The 17,796-nt window shown below is 39.0% G+C and overlaps 1 protein-coding gene across 2 annotated transcripts; it reads left to right on the forward strand.

The window, feature by feature from the left end:
• The first annotated feature begins 1,777 nt into the window (after positions 1–1,777).
• LOC119496752 (zinc finger protein ZFAT-like) lies at positions 1,778–16,124 on the forward strand. 2 transcript variants are annotated; one of them, XM_037784282.1, is made up of 24 exons: positions 1,778–2,049; positions 3,738–3,896; positions 4,415–4,582; positions 4,898–5,026; positions 5,217–5,330; positions 5,476–5,598; positions 5,713–5,786; positions 6,214–6,302; positions 6,518–6,598; positions 6,926–7,074; positions 7,635–7,726; positions 7,919–8,067; positions 8,144–9,032; positions 10,346–10,472; positions 10,626–10,858; positions 11,157–11,238; positions 11,468–11,587; positions 12,997–13,170; positions 13,285–13,373; positions 13,523–13,661; positions 13,822–13,928; positions 15,239–15,326; positions 15,458–15,555; positions 15,635–16,124. In XM_037784282.1, the coding sequence occupies exons 1-24, from the start codon at positions 2,031–2,033 to the stop codon at positions 15,833–15,835; spliced, it is 3,693 nt and encodes a 1,230-aa protein (XP_037640210.1). In that variant the 5' UTR covers positions 1,778–2,030; the 3' UTR covers positions 15,836–16,124. The 2 variants fall into 2 exon arrangements, with proteins under 2 accessions (XP_037640210.1, XP_037640211.1); XM_037784283.1 differs by having other exon boundaries at positions 6,217–6,302.
• Positions 16,125–17,796: the final 1,672 nt, after the last annotated feature.

Raw genomic sequence — 17,796 nt, forward strand, 5'->3', positions numbered from 1 at the left:
CATAACAACACATAACAACACATAACTTAAATAAAAACACATAACAACACATCACAACAACCCATAGCTTAAATAAAAACACAAAACATATCATAACAACACGCTTCATAATAACACATAACAACACATAGCTTAAATAAAAACACATAACAACATATAACAACACATAGCTTCATAACAACACATCAGAATAACACATAACAACACATAGCTTAAATAAAAACACATAACAACATATAACAACACATAGCTTCGTAACAACACATCATAATAACACATAACAACACATAGCTTAAATAAAAACACATAACAACACATCACAACAACCCATAACTTAAATAAAAACACAAAACATATCATAACAACACATAGCTTCATAATAACACATAACAACACATAGCTTAAATAAAAACACATAACATAACAACACATAGCTTCATAACAACACATCATAAAAACACATAGCTTAAATAAAAACACATAACATATCATAGCAACACATAGCTTCATAACACCACATCATAACAACACACAGCTTCATAACACATAACAACACACAGCTTAAATAAAAACACATAACAACACATCATAACAACACATAGCTTCATAAGAACACATCAGAATAACACATAACACATAGCTTAAATAAAAACACATAACATAACAATACATAGCTTCATAACACCACATCATAACAACACATAGCTTCATAACAACACATAACAACACACAGCTTAAATAAAAACACATAACACATCATAACAACACACAGCTTAAATAAAAACACATAACAACACATCATAACAACACATAGCTTAAATAAAAACACATAACAACATATAACAACACATAGCTTAAATAAAAACACATAACAACACATAACACTAGTTTAAATAAAAACATAACAACACATCATAACAACCCGTAACAACACATAACAGCGCATAACAACACATATCTTCATAACAACACATAGTTTAAATAAAAACACATCATAACAACACATAGTTTAAATAAAAACACAAAACCTCTCATCATACTGTAAAAACACATAGCTTAAAGGGACTATTTGTAACTTTCAGAAATGCTTCTTAACAGCGACACCTGTGGCCGTGAAATCAACGAAAGTCAGCGTCGGGCTCGCGCTTGCTCGCTCTAAATATACCTGAACGAGCATCGCTCAAAACAGTGAGGCGACACACATCAGCTAAAACCACAATATCACTCTATATTTCAGCTGCTTGGCAGTAATGTTAGCTGACCAGACGAAGGTCTCTCCATGAACATGATTTAGATCTGATCCTAGTGTTGGCTTTTCCTGCCTAAGTGCAGGCTGAAGCAGCGGGGCTCTGCAGCGGGGCTCTGCAGCGGGGCTCCCTACTCTCTCCGCCCGTAGCCGGAGAGAGCAGAGGAGACACCGGCACCCGGTCGGTAACGAGAAGAAAACGTAACTCTCTGAATAGCTCCGTCACTTCACAAGACACGGGAAAGCTCTGTTGGTCTGGAGGAGCTGCAGCATTTATTTCTGCACAAACGTCCCCTGTGCATTCACCAGATATTCTCAGAGCTAAACTAACTCTTCTGCAGTGTGTAGTGAGCGCGCGTTCACGTCTAGAGGTGGAGCGAGACAGCGAGGACGCGCGCGCCGTCTGAGTGAAGGAGAGCAGGCAGCGGAGACGAGGCTCCAGCCACACACGAGCGCGCATATGCGAACGCGCATGTGTGCCGAACCTGCTACATTTATATGCTTAAAAAGTTACAAACAGTCCCTTTAACTAGTTCCCTTCTCGGCCGCAGTACAGTCCTCCGGCCACAGGGGGCGCTGCTCTGCTCTGCTCCGCCACCGCGTCACTGGGCTCCGTCTACTTCCGCCCGTAGGAAGGACTTGTGTGGCAGATTCGACAGAAATTTCAACGTGCGTTAATATAAAATCAGACTCTAAAACCCAAACCCAGTGATTATATTCAGCCAGACGATGCCTCAAACCCATCGATAAATTAGTCTTGTTTAGTGTTTCAGCCGCAGGAGACATGGACGGACAGACAGCAGGTAGGAATTAAAACTAGCTTCAACTCGAATATGTCTCTCAGGTCTTCATGTTAGTCTGGGCCAAAGCAACATAAACAATGTGTGTTAAAGGTGCGCCTGTGGGGATGTTCAGAGGGGTTTACTTTGTTATTCTCGCTGTGCACATTATTTACAGACTTTGTTGTGCAATAAAGTGGTGTGGTCTGTCACAGTCAGACAGCTACTGTGATGTGACGAGGCTGTTCATAATGCAGCTGAGACAGCATCAAAGTGGACAAACACACATTATACACCTTATTTAACAAAGAAAATACATCCTCAGCACTCTAAATGAACCCTAGCTCATATTTTATTGCTTCTATTCATAATAATGGTGATTAAGCTGTATAATAAAGCTGCAATTAATGTTTCAGTAATTTCCCCTATGTTATAAATTAATATCCATATTACATTAGATAGATAGATAGATAGTAACTTTATTGATCCAGAGGGAAATTCAAGTTTCCAGCATCACAGTTCCATAGTGCAAAACATGTTAGTAAAAAGACAGTTAAAAAAGTTAGTAGTGCAAAGTACAAAAAAAAATATACCAGATATAAAAATACAAGGAGATGAAGAAAACTGTTAAAAGTGAATACAGTGCAGGGTAACAGCTGTGACACAGGACTATTAAAAAAGTGCAGAAGAGACTGTTAAAAATGAGTATAGTGCAAGGTAACTCCAGTAGCTCAGTCTATGAAAGTGCACTGTATGCATTATTATCTTATTATCTTACATCCACTGTGATGAACGATACTAATGTATTAATGTCCAAAACAGTCTGCTTTGTTAGATGTGGATTGTGGAACTATGGCTTCAAAACTACTGGTTGAAAATCCATTTTTTTATCATCATTTTTTCCAATAAATATACATACACGCCTTCTTCCTCCATTAAGTTAAGATAAGATAAGATAAGATATTCCTTTATTAGTCCCGCAGTGGGGACATTTGCAGTGTACAGCAGCAAAGAGGATGGTGCAAAAAGATGCATCAGCTAAAACAGTAAAAAAGAGATAAACAAAGTGTAACAAAATATGAACCATTTAAATAAAAGGAAGTATAAAAATAGGTTGCAGTATATACAGTATTGTCAATAAACAGACTTCAAATTGCACAAGTGGAAAATGATATTGCACAGTGAGAATGAAATGAAATTCCACCTGAAAATATCAGGTTATTGTCAGTTTTTGGTGTGTAAGTGGTCTACTGGGAGCAGTGCTGGTTGTGGAGTCTGACAGCTGCAGGAAGGAAGGACCTGCGATAGCGCTCCTTCACACGCTTATTACACACATTACCTATATTTTCTCCCTACTTTTAACTCCTGTTGCATTTAGAAAGTAAAATTAAACAGAAGAATTTTTTCAGAATTTCAACATTGACATCTACAGAAACAAACAAACAAACAAACATACAAATAGATAAACAATACACAATAAGTTATAGGTAATGTTACACTTAAAAATAAGATTCAAATTTACAAGGGGTTTTTCATTCATTTCTCTTTTTGGCACCTTAGATTAAAAAAACTCTGTCATGCCAAACAAAGTTCTACCAGAGTCTGGAGTATCAGGATGAGGAAATAATGACCCAGGCAAATGGTGTTAATCTCGCTCACACTCTCTTTAAAACGATTCTGTTTGTTTCCCCCTCTTCTCCGTGTCTCCCCAGCTGGTTCTGTGTTCATGTGTCGGCTGTGCAACCTCTTCTCTCCCAGTCGCTCCCAGCTGCTGACCCATTGCTCCCAGCTGCACCCCCAACAGGAGCCTCCTGATGACATCGTCATTGCTCTGCAGCCTCTTGCGGGAGAGCCTGCGGAGACGCTGGCAGGTCAGATAAGCGCATCATTGCCAGGATTGCGATCACAAAATAGTGTATAAAAACAAAACGCATATTCTTTTTCATAATGATTATCACTACGTTCACGAATTTGGGGATGAATTGGACTTTGCACAATTTATTTGATAGAGGCTTGAGTCCAGTATTGTACTGTATTAATATTCTTGAACTGCTAATCAAGTCAAATTTAATTAGAACATAATGTAAATGCCAAACAAATACAAGTGTGAACAATTTATTGAAAAAAAGGAATAAAAAAATATACAATATACTACACAGGACTATGTCACTCAGTGCAACACTATTCCTTTTATTTGTTTTTCATTGTATCTGGGAGATGACAATAGAGTTCTATGACACAAGGCATACGTTATATCAGTATATCAGGCTTTGGCTACACAGAAAATAAGTGTTTGTAGGATAAGCCTATTGTTTTGGTCTTAGTGGGAGTTGAAAAAAAAAAACAGTGTTATCTTTTTTATGTGTACTGCTGTCTCGTTGGCCCACAGAGAGCCCAGTGAAACGAAAACGAGGACGACCGAAAGGCTCTACGAAGAAGACGCGCACAGATTTGACAGAGGGCAAGGCCGACTCTACCCATTCTCCAGAGGAAAATGTTCAAAGAGAAGAAGAAGGGAATAAGGAGGCAGGAGACAGACAATGTAGCGCAATACAAGGTAGTATTGTTTTCATTTATATGTATCCCATAATTCTTTCTTTTTCATGCAGAAGACAGGATAAGTACCCTCTGCATGAGAGAAGATGCTCGCTTAGAGTTTATACACAATTTTATAGTAATAAGTATATAAGTATAAGTGTTTTGGGCAACTGGCTTTTGCCTTGTTGGTAACTTTTCTTAACAGTCACTAAATTGCTGTGTCGGCATTTAAGCGATGAGTTTTATTTTTTTGTTTTTGTTAGTGATTTTTGTAAATATGCTACACAAACTCCCCGTACTCTGCATTCTGACTCTTTTTCCCCCACTCTGCAAGATGAAAGGCATGACGGGATATTGGGGCTGGAATGTAGAGACTGCCATCGCTCGTTCAGCAACAGACGACAGATCCTCAAACACATCTGCCTGAAAGAAGAGGTAGAGGAGGAGGACGAAGAGGAGAATGGTGAGTTGTTATTATGAAAAGCTGGGGTGACCTTATTAAATACCTACTGGTGTTGGGATATTATTAAATATCTCTGCGTTAACTACAGATGTTGGGAAAAATTACAGAAGAATATACTTTAATTGACATATATTTATTGTACTTGGCAATTCAGGTGATTCTGATTAACAGACATAATAATCATTTTCAGGGAGAATCTGTGATGGAGCAGGAGCCGAGGGTTCTGGGAGTTTGGATCCTGGGGGAGCAGATCCAAACCAAACGCAACAAAACCCAGCAAGACCAGGACTCGTGAGAGACAAAGGTGAGTTGAACTTCAGGACATGGTTTCTTCAAGGTAGTTCTTACCAGGAGGGGGACACCTTAATCACTACTAAATGAGATCTGTGATGAATTGTGAGAGATTAATGACCCTAGCGGTATGACCCTCTCTTGTTCTATGCTTGTAGACGTGGGCAGCTTCAAACACCCGAGAAACAATCGCGGCCGCACCTCCAAAGAAGGAAGCCTAGCAGCGGGAAACAAAAAGTCAGTGATTAGCGTTGTTCTGACAGAAGATGAAACACTTCCAGGTTTGTCTTAAAGAGCTTTTTTTTATGCTAGCTTTTTACATTTTGGCTTACAACGGACTCAACTCCTGTAGAAGACATATTTATAAGTAAGATATGTTACCTTTAATTCAACAGGTGTTTCTAAAATGGTTCCAGTAGAGGACAATTCAGCAGAAACAGAGTCTTCGGCCATCCAAGCCCAACCTCAGGTAAGCACAGGAATACACAGAAACATTCACCCACATTGTAAAATGTATTTCTCTCTTACTTCTTGTACGCAGTATCTAGCCTGGCAGCCAGGTTTTTATAATATCTCTGAGATTTACTACATGCCTCCATCCTAATATAATAACGCTCTTTCTATGGAAACTTATTTCTACCAAAGAAATATTTTCTATAAAAACTGTCAACCACCTGTTGTCGTGGTCCTACTGACCACTGTACTGTAAACATTTTATTTCTAAATTGTTTTAGCATTTCAACTGAGTTTCAAATGTGATGATTTTGTGATACAGTGTGTGTGTGTTTTTTCTTGGCTTTCATTTTATTATTTTTTCTAATATTTATTTGATTTGAATTGATCTGTGAATCCCAATATTATATGGGTTTATTTATTGAATTTGTCTGGGCGGTCAGCAGTCTGCAGTCTTCCAGAGTCAGTCACAAGACCTTGCAATTGAAGCCGCTGCCTGCGAGGGTAACCCTAAAACAGATCAGGAGCCAAGGTAATGTAATGGAAAATGTCCATCATTATGATTATTATTATTATGATGGTCATAATTACAGATTGTCAGGAAGCTTGATATAGAAAATCTGACAATGAGAGATGATTTGTCAACTGCATGCATACATAATGTCGTAGAGGTTCTGTTAGTTTGTGCTCGTAGCAGTCTGACCTATCAATGTTATCTCCTTATCTCCCTTTGTTTTCTACTCGTAGTGGTAACCCGACATCCACAATAACAACAGCAGCAGCCAGCAGAGGCTTCCAGGAATATTCTATCAAGCAAGATGCTACCAAGTACTGTATGAATAGTTTTTTATTAAAAGTATTAACAATAATTTTATTTTATAGTAGTTGTAGCTTTGGAGGTTCAGTGTAGCTGAATGCTCTTGTGTAAACTACAAGCTACACACTACTGTAAATACATCTGGTTCTAATCTAACTATCTAACAGAGTTAAGAGATTTTTAGTTTGCTTTCTCATTGGTAATATTGTCATCTGTGCAGCCAAAAGCCAGTCAAAGAAGTTTGGCTATTTTATTTCAACAACACCAACAACAATCTCCACCGTCACAATGATAATGGTCAGCTGGTAAATGTAATGTTGTTATTCTCTGTCTCCCAGTTTACTTCAGAGCCAGTTGAAGATCTTTGCCTGTGAGTTCTGCAACAAGATCTTTAAATTCAGACACTCGCTGGTTGCCCACCTCAGGACACACACCCAGGAGAAACCGTTCCAGTGTCCACACTGTGACTACGCATCGGCAATCAAAGGTAAAGGTTAAAGGTTCACTCAGGCCACACAGAAATTCAGCTTGATTATTAAAAGTGAGACAGTTGTCAAAGTTACAATGTGTAGGATTGTTTATGAAATTTGCCTTTATGAGATATGGGAAGTATGACAGTTCCCAGGTTATATACAGTAGGTTATATATGCCCCTATTTGTAGGATTTCAGCATGTTTCAAATGATTCTGATGGGACAAGTTTTTGTACAAAATGAAGCAATGTCAATAAAAAAGTGCATTTTTTATGTGTTGCTTTTAACCCATTTATTCCAACGTCCCTTGTTGGATCACTATGTGTTGTATTATTACTATTAAATTCAATAAGACTGGATAAGTCGTAAATGCTCCCCATGAGAAAATTTGGAAATATCAGTAGTTACAATCAAGCAACACAAAATTGCTGGAAGGATAAGTATTTGTAAAACATATAGCAGACCAGGGTAACGTCTGCAATCTTTAAATAACAACATTATAAAACTTACAGTTAAAAACTATTTTAAATTCCTGTAAAAGCTGCTCACTTTCTTACCTATGTTTCCCTTCAAAGCCAACCTGAATGTTCACTTGAGGAAGCACACTGGAGAGAAGTTCAGCTGTCAGCACTGTCCTTTCAACTGCCTCAGTCCGGGACACCTCAAGGTGTTGTTATTGCTTTATTACTGTTATTGATATTATTAGTAGTAGCACTGTTATATCCTTATAATTAGTATTAACATGCAAGCTTTGAGACACAATGTGAGCTCTGTTGTGATTCTGGTTTCCACATCCAGATAGATTGGATCCATTTTTTTGATTGCAGCTGCAGTAATTCTGTGTTTCTGTTTAATGCAGGTCCACATAGAGCGAGTCCATATGAAGGTGAAGCAGCACTGCAGCTTCTGTGAGAAGAAATACTCCGATGTAAAGAACTTGCTGAAACACATGGAGAAACGACATAACCTAAAAGACCCTGCTGTCCACCAGAGCTACCAACAGCTGAGGTTTGATATACTTTATTTTACCTTCCTATCTACCACCCAACACACCTGCCCTTCTAATCTGTTTAAACTTGTCCAGGTTAAAGACTCGTCAGGGCCTCAGACAGCTCCTCTACCACTGCCCCACCTGTAACCGGCGCTTTAAGAACCAGCTGGAGCGAGAGCGCCACCTGCTGGTCCACGGGCCCCAGCGTCCCTTCGTCTGCCTTATCTGTGACCACGCTGCAACCAAGATGGCCACCCTCGCCGCTCATGTCAGGAAGCACCTCTTCCTATACGTGTGCCTGGCGTGTGACGGGAAGTTCGTCAGCTCTCAGAGCGTGAAGAGTCACATGAAAGAATCTCACCCCGAGCTGGACCAGGCACAGGCCTTCACCGACTGTATCAACAACAGCTACTATCTGATACAGCCTGGAGGAGGCATGTGGGGCGATGAGGAGAGGGAAGATACAGAGAAAGGGATGAAGGAGAAGCTGAGGATAGAGCCGGAGGGTGAAGATGAGATGACGAGAGAGGAGGGTAGAAAAAATGGTGTAGGAGGAGAGGAGTGGCGAGATCATGGGGAAGGGGAGCAGCTGATAGTAGCAGTGAGTGAAGATGGGGAGAAAGACGAAGAACAAGCTAAATCTCAGGGTGAAAGCGCAGAAGAAGTGCAGGGGAAAGAAGGAGATGGAGGTGCACAACAAGGTTCCCAAGAACTCCATCAAGCTGTTTCTATAGAAACCACAACTTCCTCTGACAGACAAGGTGAAGCAACAGCAGGGGAGACGTCACAGGACATCACGGCAGACGCATGCAGCTCTACAGCTGGAGATGATACGCAGACTACTTTACCACCAGAGAGCAGTCACACCCCTCTCGCGGAGGACAGGACTCAAGAAAACACACAGCCTGCTGATGAGAGCACACAAACACTGTTGTCATCAGCACCTCCAGGGGAAGATGGACAAACTCCACATTCAGAAAGGGTAAATAACTACAGGTACTCAAGAAGGACAATAATGTCAGCTAGGACTGCCACTAACGATTGTTTTCATAACTGATTAATCTGATAATTATTGTCTTGATTGTTTGATTAATTTGCTGTCGATCAATATATTGATTTAATGTCAGCGCTAAAAAGCCAATAGTTAGTGCCTCTATGATCTTTTACATTACAAAATACAAAATATATCTGAATTATGTCATCAATATCTGATTAGCCATCCAAAGTAGGGCTGGGCGATAATTCAATATGATAATTTATCATCTTTCAATGGAATCGTGATGAAATCATATGTCGTGATACACAATTAGGTTGTCTACATTAATAATAACAATAATATACTAACTCAAATTTGTCAGAAACTCTAATGTGAAATATTCTGAGTTGATATCATTTTAAGATAGGGTTTTGTTTTTACAACACACCTTACATTACCACTCAGTTCAATGCGATTAAGAAAAAGTGTATATATGGAATTATTACCCGGCTGTGTTGAATACTCGATTCTGATTGGTCAATCATGGCATTCTGCGGTCTGTAATTTCTTTATATCGGACTGTTGCTATGTATAACAGACCGTTGCTATGGGCGCAGCTCTGATGTCGGACTCTGGCGACCGTTTTTGTGTCAAAATATTGATTTCTTAAATAAGTAGCCATGTAATAAGCGGGATAATGTACAGCTAGCGGGTCATTATTGTGAAAGAAGCATGCAGCATCACCCTGTTTTTTCACAACGACAGACTCGTTGTACATTATCCCTTACATATTTATTTATTTTTTCTCTGTAAATTCACTTTAAACTTTTATGTAATTTTGCAAGTTCTTAATTGAATGAAAGAAATACTTTTCAGTAATCAAGTATTTAATTTACACAGGTGTATACAAAAATAGGCTTCATCATGTGGTTATTTTATATATAATATTTATTTATTGACTCATCAGAAAACATGATATATCGTGATATATATCGTTATCGAGATATGGAATGACCTGTATCAGGATAGAAGAATTTGGCCATATTGCCCAGCCCTAATCCAAAGTACCGTTCTTCTGTATATATAGAAAGGGTGATGACAGGCAATGTTTGCACTCAATAAAGATTATGATGTAGTCTTATTAGTTAATCAGTCTACATATCACTTAGTAATTTATTTATGTGTCTGAAATACATAATTAATCTTAGAGGAATTCTTTTCTTCTTTCTTCTTTTCTTTTCATCTTGTCCTGAGGTAGACTTTCTCCTCCTCAGCTTTGCTCCATGCCGTCTGACTTGTTCTGTGTTTTCTGTCGGTAGGTGTCGGAGGTTTTCCATCAGAGTGCGTTCCAGCAGGTGTTCTCGTCTCTTCAGAAGACTCGGCTCAATATGGAGTCTTTCCAACGGCTCAGGAAAATTTACGGAGACCTGGAATGTCAATACTGTGGTGAGAAAAACCCTCTTGAGTAGGCTGGTTTTCTTTTGTCCTGTTATTTATTTCGTTTTATTTTTCTTTATATTACATACTGTATTATTTATTACTCAGCTTTTCCTTTCTCTGGCTTGAGTTTTAAATAGTGTATTTTGTTTTGCTGCACAGGTAAACTGTTCTGGTACAAAGTCCACTATAACGTCCATGTACGCACACACACCAAGGAGCACTCGCATTACTGTTCAAAGTGTAGCTACTCGTCCATCACCAAGAGCTCTTTGAAGCGGCACCAGATCCAGAAGCACAGCGGCTTGCTGCTGCCTTGTTCCAATCCAGGCTGTAAATACACCACTCCTGACAAATACAAACTTCAGGCCCATTTGAGGACACACCAGGAACAGGTAACCAGCCTTCACCCTACTGGAAAAAATAACTTGTATACCCCAATGAAACTTTACATGTGTTTGATTAACATATGAGTCTATTTGCATTTTAATGTATTTGCATGATAGAAGCATTCAAGGTAGCTTTTTAAAATGGTTAAATTAGTAGAAAAGTATCATTCATATGCAGCCCTAATGAAATTGTATTTGAGCTTTAATCAGGGGGAAACCTTCGCTGTTTTATTTCTGTGAGGGATGCAAACATTGACTCTTGATTTCTCTTGTCTTTATGTCTTTGTCTTGCTGTTGTTTACAGGGGAAGAGTGTGACTTGTCCTGTCTGTCAGAACAGCTATCCAGAGCACCGACTAAAACACCACATCAAAACATCCCACCCTGGTAAAGAATACACAAATATATATCTACAGACATAGACCAAACACATACATTACCTGTTAATGAATGTGCTCTAAAAACTTTCAATTTCTGTCCTCTAAATCAGTGAGTATTAGCATTTGTTCACTGTGTTTTACTGTATCGCGACTGACTGAAATAAATGGCTAGTCACAGTAGCCAAGTTCAGGAAAATTTCCAAGGTTTCATTTAGTGTGTTTTGTGTGTTGGACAGACACACTACCTGTGCAGGGTAAAGGACTGATGGTGCAGCGTGCAGAGAAGTGCCCCTACTGCGACTCCTACTTCCTAAAGAACAGCAGCGACTTTCAGCGGCACATCTGGGCCCACCAAGGTGATATTCCTCTACTTTTAACACAGGCAACACACATACACACAGCACCAGTGTGAAGAAACACATCTGGGTTATCTGAGCTTCCATCTGTCTCTCTTCCTCCTGGCTCCCCTCCAGGAGGATGGACTAGACTGAAAACACACTGCAGACGTTGTGGAAAGAAATTGGCCTGTTGGTCAAGTTACTTGTGAAATTATGAAATTGTCTACTTGTAGGCAGCTGGTATTATCTCAAAAATGAAAAAAAATTGAAATCTGGCAATGAAGTTTGGCAGAAGTAACACAAAATGAGAATATTTTTTCAGTTTTAAGGACTGTTTTTCTCTTGCAATGATCTCATGGTCAAAACTTGAGTTTTTCAATATATAAACTATGTCTACATTAGTTATTACAATGCTTTGTTTTGACAAAGTGAATTGTTAGTCTACTCCTCTTCCCCCCACTCCCTGCTTAAACACTTCCTCACCTTGATGAGCTGTTTACCTTGAAGTTGCATCTGTCCTGGGGCTGAGGAAGCTGGCAGACATTAATCCACCACAGGTGTTGCTGAAGGTCTCACTGAGCTCAGCCAATTTACCAAAAAACCGCACTGCAATGCATATGCTCATTATGTTTTTTCAGCAGGTTTATCTGGTTTTGTTTTCTTGACACTTTCTGCAACTGTCTTTGTGACTTAAAGGAGTCAGTGTGTAACATTTCAGGGAGATCTATTAGCAAAAATGGAATATAATATTCATAACTATGTTTTCATTAGCGTATAATCACCTGAAACTTTATATCTACAGAGCAGAGTCCGCCATGTTTCTACAGTAGCGCAGAACAGACAAACTAAACACTGGATCTAGAGAGAGCCTTACACGTTTTTATGTTATCTGAACCTTAGTTGTCTGACACACTGTGGTAACGTGAGCCGCTGAGTGCAACGGTTTTACACCCGGTGGGTCACGTGACCCCAGTCTTGGAAAGGGAGGAGTGAGTAATGGATATTCGGTTGGTTGCAATCTGCAACCAAGCCACTAGATGCCGAAAGGTTGTATGGCTTCGCCCATACAACACTCACCTGTAGAAAACTTAGATGCACATATCACTCACAAGGTGGTGGATTAAAAACATACTTTATCATAGTTATTTTACTGTAATTTTGTAGCTGTTTGTATTAATCTATAAAAATAAAGATAATATAATTACAATTCTAAACAAAAATGTTTTATTATCAAAAGGTCTGTGTTATTTTGGCCAATGTTACCTCAAGTACCTCCATTCAACATAGTACAAGTCCAACGCCTCACCAAATACCATCTTGTGTCTTCACACTGTTATATCCCTTAACTCTATATAAAAATACCGTCTTAACATTTTGTTACTGTCCCGTGGTTCTTTTTTTGTATGTATGTGTGTGTGTGTGTGTAGGTTTGAAGCCATACGTCTGCAGTGTGTGTGACTATGCAGGCCGCAGTAGGAGTAACCTGAAGACTCACATGAACCGACACAACACGGAGAGACGTCACCTCTGTGATCTGTGCGGTAAAAAGTTCAAATCTAAAGTCACGCTCAAAAGCCACAGACTGAGCCACACTGATGAAGGTACGTTTTTATTTGTTTATTTATTATTATCCATGTTATAATTATTTATTGAATGTCACAAGTATGCTGCTTAAAATGTGCAGTTTCAGGACAGTTATTTTTTGGTTTGTTCAGGGAAGCGATTTCAATGTTCAGAGTGCAACTTCACCTCGGTCTCCAAACCTTCGTTGCTCAGACACATGGAGCAACACTCTGAGTTTAAGGTAAGAATAAACACACAGGCAGACACACACAAGCTCCACTCATGATGTCATCTCATTGTTTTGACAAAATGATTGACAAGTTGTTTAGAAAAATCAATTAATTTTTCAAATGTAGTCGTGTCATGCATATATTTCATCCGTTTCTTTAGCCATTTCGCTGTGCCCACTGCCACTACTCCTGTAACATTGCTGGTCCCCTGAAGCGACACTACAACATGAAACACCCAGATCAGAAGTATCAGAATGCCGGACCTGGAGTGCCTAATCCTGATGCTCTGAAACAGCAAGGTCTGATCTCCGCTCTCATACTGCCATGTCTAGACTTTTCATGTTCTTTAAAGTAACATTTTACTACAGGAGGATATTTGTACTTTAGACTTGTAGCGGTACAGAACAAAAAGCGTGTTCAGCATAACCTAACATAGCTTTTGTGTGTGCCTGTGTTTAGGTGGTATGAAGTGTCCTGAATGTGAATTTGTTTATGGCACCAAGTGGGAGCTGAATCGCCACCTGAAGAGCAAACACAGCCTGAAAGTGGTGGAAGGCACCTGGGAGGTAAACAGTATACACATACACAGACAAGATACAGCGTAAGAAGGAATGCCTCTAGTGATGTCTGTGGGTCGGTCCCAGTGGGCTACCTCGGGGTCTGAGAAGAGAAGCCAATGCGAAAGTGCCTTAAACATGCAACATGCATTCTTTCTAATAGTCTTGATTTATTACCTCAGTAAACATTGTAAACATGAGCTTATGGTCTCAATCGCTAGTTTCAAGTCTTCTTCAATACAGCATGATGTTCATTTAGTAAATTATGGTCCCATTTAGAGTCAAATAGACCATAAAGTAGGGTATACTTTAGGGCGTGGCTACCTTGTGATTGACAGGTCGCTACCACGGCGTCCTCCAATCTGGGAGTTTGATATCGATCCGTGTTTTTGTCTACAACTTTAACCCTTACACAGTATGTTTTCAGTTGATGTGAAAGTTAATTAAAACTTTTTGGTTGCCTGAAAATGTTTTATTTAGTATTTGGTTGTACTTAGCTACACCTTCTAGTGTCACTTCTGGTTGAAAATAACCCAGATGGCGACGACCCAATTGCTGAACTCGAGGCTACAAAACGGCTGTCCACAAACCAATTGGTGACGTCACGGTGACTACGTCGACTTCTTATATACAGTCTGTGGTCGGTCCATCAATTTGGTCCAGACTGACTTATCTGGATGGATTGCTATTGAATTTTGTATTGACATTAATTTTCCCTAGAGGATACATTCTAATGACTTTGGTGATCCCTTGACGTTTCCCTTTAGTGCCACCATCGGGTCAAAGTTTTCACTTATTCCATGAAATATTTATATCAAGTTGATGGATTGGCACAAAATTTAGTACATTTGGACATTCATGGTCCAAATAAACAAATTGCCACTTTGGTGACACCATGACTTTGCCTCTAGCTCCATCATCAGGTCAAAATTTCATCTTGTCTAATACTTTGGTTTATGACCAAATACCTGCAAAACTAATGACATTCCAATCAGCCATCAGTACTTTGTGTTTAGTGCTAATTAACAAATGTTAGCATGCTAATACGCTAAACTAAGATGGTAAACATGGTAACAATATATACCTACTAAAGATCAACATGATAGCATTGTCATTGTGAGCATGTTTGCATGCTAAGTGCAGCCACACAGAGCTGCTAGCATGGATGGAGACTCTTTGTCTTGTTTCATTCAAAATTATATTTCTGATTTAGAAACTAGCTCGGTCATGTGAGCATATCGTATAAGTATCAATCATTTTTATTCGTCAAAGCCAGTGTTTTCATGATATTACAATCTCTGCCATATGTGAACATCCAGGTGGAGGAGACAGTAGAGGCTCAGTACGTTCCTGTGGAGGAAGAAGAGCAGCTGACAGAAGTACCCGTAGGAGCCCTGCAGGACAGCGGTAACAGCAACTGTGATAAACATACCGTAGAAACAGACAAACCAACAGATATTAATCCACAGATAATTGGGGGAAGTGTTTGCATATGTACTATGTGACACATTATAATAAATGTGTGTCTTTGTGTTCAGTTAATATCCAGCAGATCACTGAATTCAGTTCAGAGACTCATGACGCCGTCACCTCCATGGTCGCCATGGCTCCAGGCACTGTTACTGTTGTACAACAGGTAAACACCATCACTTCACATACTCAGGAAATCATTATTGTGGTTCCAACAAAATGTTAATGTTGAGTTGCGGCTGAAGTTGCAGGTGGCTGACGATCAGGAAGTCGGTGAGTGCAGCAACCAGCTGATGGTGGTGAATGCAGATGGGGGTCTAACCGGTAACCAGGTGATGGTGGTGGAGGACGCACACGGCCTGGAGGCTCTGACAGTCCTCACTCAGGGAGAAAACACCCACCACTATATCGTCTACGTCCAGGAACACACTGTAGAAATCAACTAGTAGTGCTTGCATTTCAACATCTGTTGATCCATCAGAGTTGAGATCATCAGTGAGTCATCAGAGGATCCATTTGCAAAAGTGAAGTAACATAAAACGTACTAATAAGCAATACAATCAGGATTTAGTGAGGGTTTCTCATCATGTCAACATTAAGAATTTCCTTCATCAGATTTATTTTTCACTTACTTGGTAATTATGAAAAGCGTAAGTGCAATACTTGTTTGTGTGATTATGTGACATAGGCTATTTTGTACTTAAAAAGTATATTTAAATAAAATCCCTGACTGAATAGCTTGATGCACTTGAGTGACTTCATTTTCTTGTTTTGGATTTGAGTAGAGTTCAGTTGTTGCTCAAAATGTTTTGTCATCAGAAATTCTTAAACGTTTGGTACAGTTTTCATATTATGACACACATTTGACATGTGAGACAAAATAACAGACTGTTTGCAATATACTTCAAAGCATCACAAGATATTTTTCTTAGAAGAGAAATATTTTGAATAAATTTAAAGAGGAAAAGACATGGCTCTTGCATAAAATAATCAAACATGGAATACATACTCTTTTCTGCATGATATTGTTATGAATACAGTATATTTACATGTTGCTGGTAGATGATACAACAGACTGTAAAATGGAGCTTATACCAGAAAGTAAAGCTGTGTGCCTGTATTGTACTCATTAATTTATATATGACTGATTTATGAATATTTTTAAAGCTTGGAAAGTTAAAATATTAAGATAACCTTATAAAGCTACACTTTGAATGCATTATGATTTGGTCCTGATAAGCATACTTATATTCCTTTAAAAAAATAATTAAGACCGACAGATTATTTATGATCTAGAATTCCTAGATTTTAATATAAACCAGTTTGGTGAACTATGACATATTAAAGCTTCAGTAGGCAGTATATTTTTGGCATCATTGGGCAAAAATTCCATAATAACCTTTCAGCATATTGTAATTCAAGTGTTCTGAGAAAAAATAGACTTCTGCACCTCCTCATGTCTCTGTTTTCAGGCTTTAAAACATCTAGCCTGTGATGGGAGACTTTTGCCAATCACAGGTCACTTCAGGGAGAGAGCGTTCCTATTGAGCGTTGCTATTGTCTGGTGGGCGGTGCTTGATATTTCCTCAACTGATCTCAACATGGCTGCCGGGTCACAAACTTTCTCGTTTTACTGCAAAACATTACACTACAAGATGTTTCTGAAAACATATAAGGTGAGAAATAGGCATTACAGTAACAGAATATTGATTCATATTTGATCAGCGCTGGCTAGTTTGACCGTTTGAACAGAGTTTGTGAGTGATTGAAAGCTGCTCAGAGACGGCAGACTCCAGATCAGCTCTGATTGGTTGTTTTCCTCCGGTCTGTGAAATCTTGCAGATGCCATTAGGAGCACCGGAGGACACAGAGGCACATGATTTTTTTTCAGATTACTGGTCTCATGCACTACTGTCAGGATCTTTTTTTTAATCATATTTTCTCCATTTCTACACACTGCAGCTTAAAGATGGGATTGCTGCCAAGAAAGCAAATATTACTGCACTGGGAATGGTTGAATTGAGGAAAAGAGAGACAGATGCTAACGTGAAGTGAATTACAGTTTTTCTCGATTGTTTACACACATTTTCTGAAAGCATGCCTCATACTCTCAGAACTCTACACACAAATCAAAAAACACACACACAATGGGCAAAACCCCTCAATTCTCCTGCAAAATGAAACTTTACATTCAAAACAATGTTATTTCTTCTCAAAATGGTATTTTGTTTTCAAATGACACACACAAACCATCATATGAATAGACATTTATAAGAACCAGTTGAACACTGATGTGCTCAATGTAAAACACTATGATGAATGGAAAACACTTCTTCTCCATTCATCATAATGACTCAGGCCTTTTTTTTGTTCAGTGTTACACTTACTACAGACAGTACATACATAA

This window comes from Sebastes umbrosus, chromosome 11 (assembly GCF_015220745.1).
Source record: "Sebastes umbrosus isolate fSebUmb1 chromosome 11, fSebUmb1.pri, whole genome shotgun sequence".
Lineage (NCBI taxonomy): Eukaryota > Metazoa > Chordata > Actinopteri > Perciformes > Sebastidae > Sebastes > Sebastes umbrosus.

Excerpts from the sequence above, each read along its gene's own strand:
- LOC119496752 (XM_037784282.1), top strand. Across the intron at positions 5,787-6,213 it reads CCATCCAAGCCCAACCTCAG|CAGTCTGCAGTCTTCCAGAG; the intron begins GTAAGCACAGGA and ends CTGGGCGGTCAG. Across the intron at positions 13,662-13,821 it reads TGATGCTCTGAAACAGCAAG|GTGGTATGAAGTGTCCTGAA; the intron begins GTCTGATCTCCG and ends GCCTGTGTTTAG.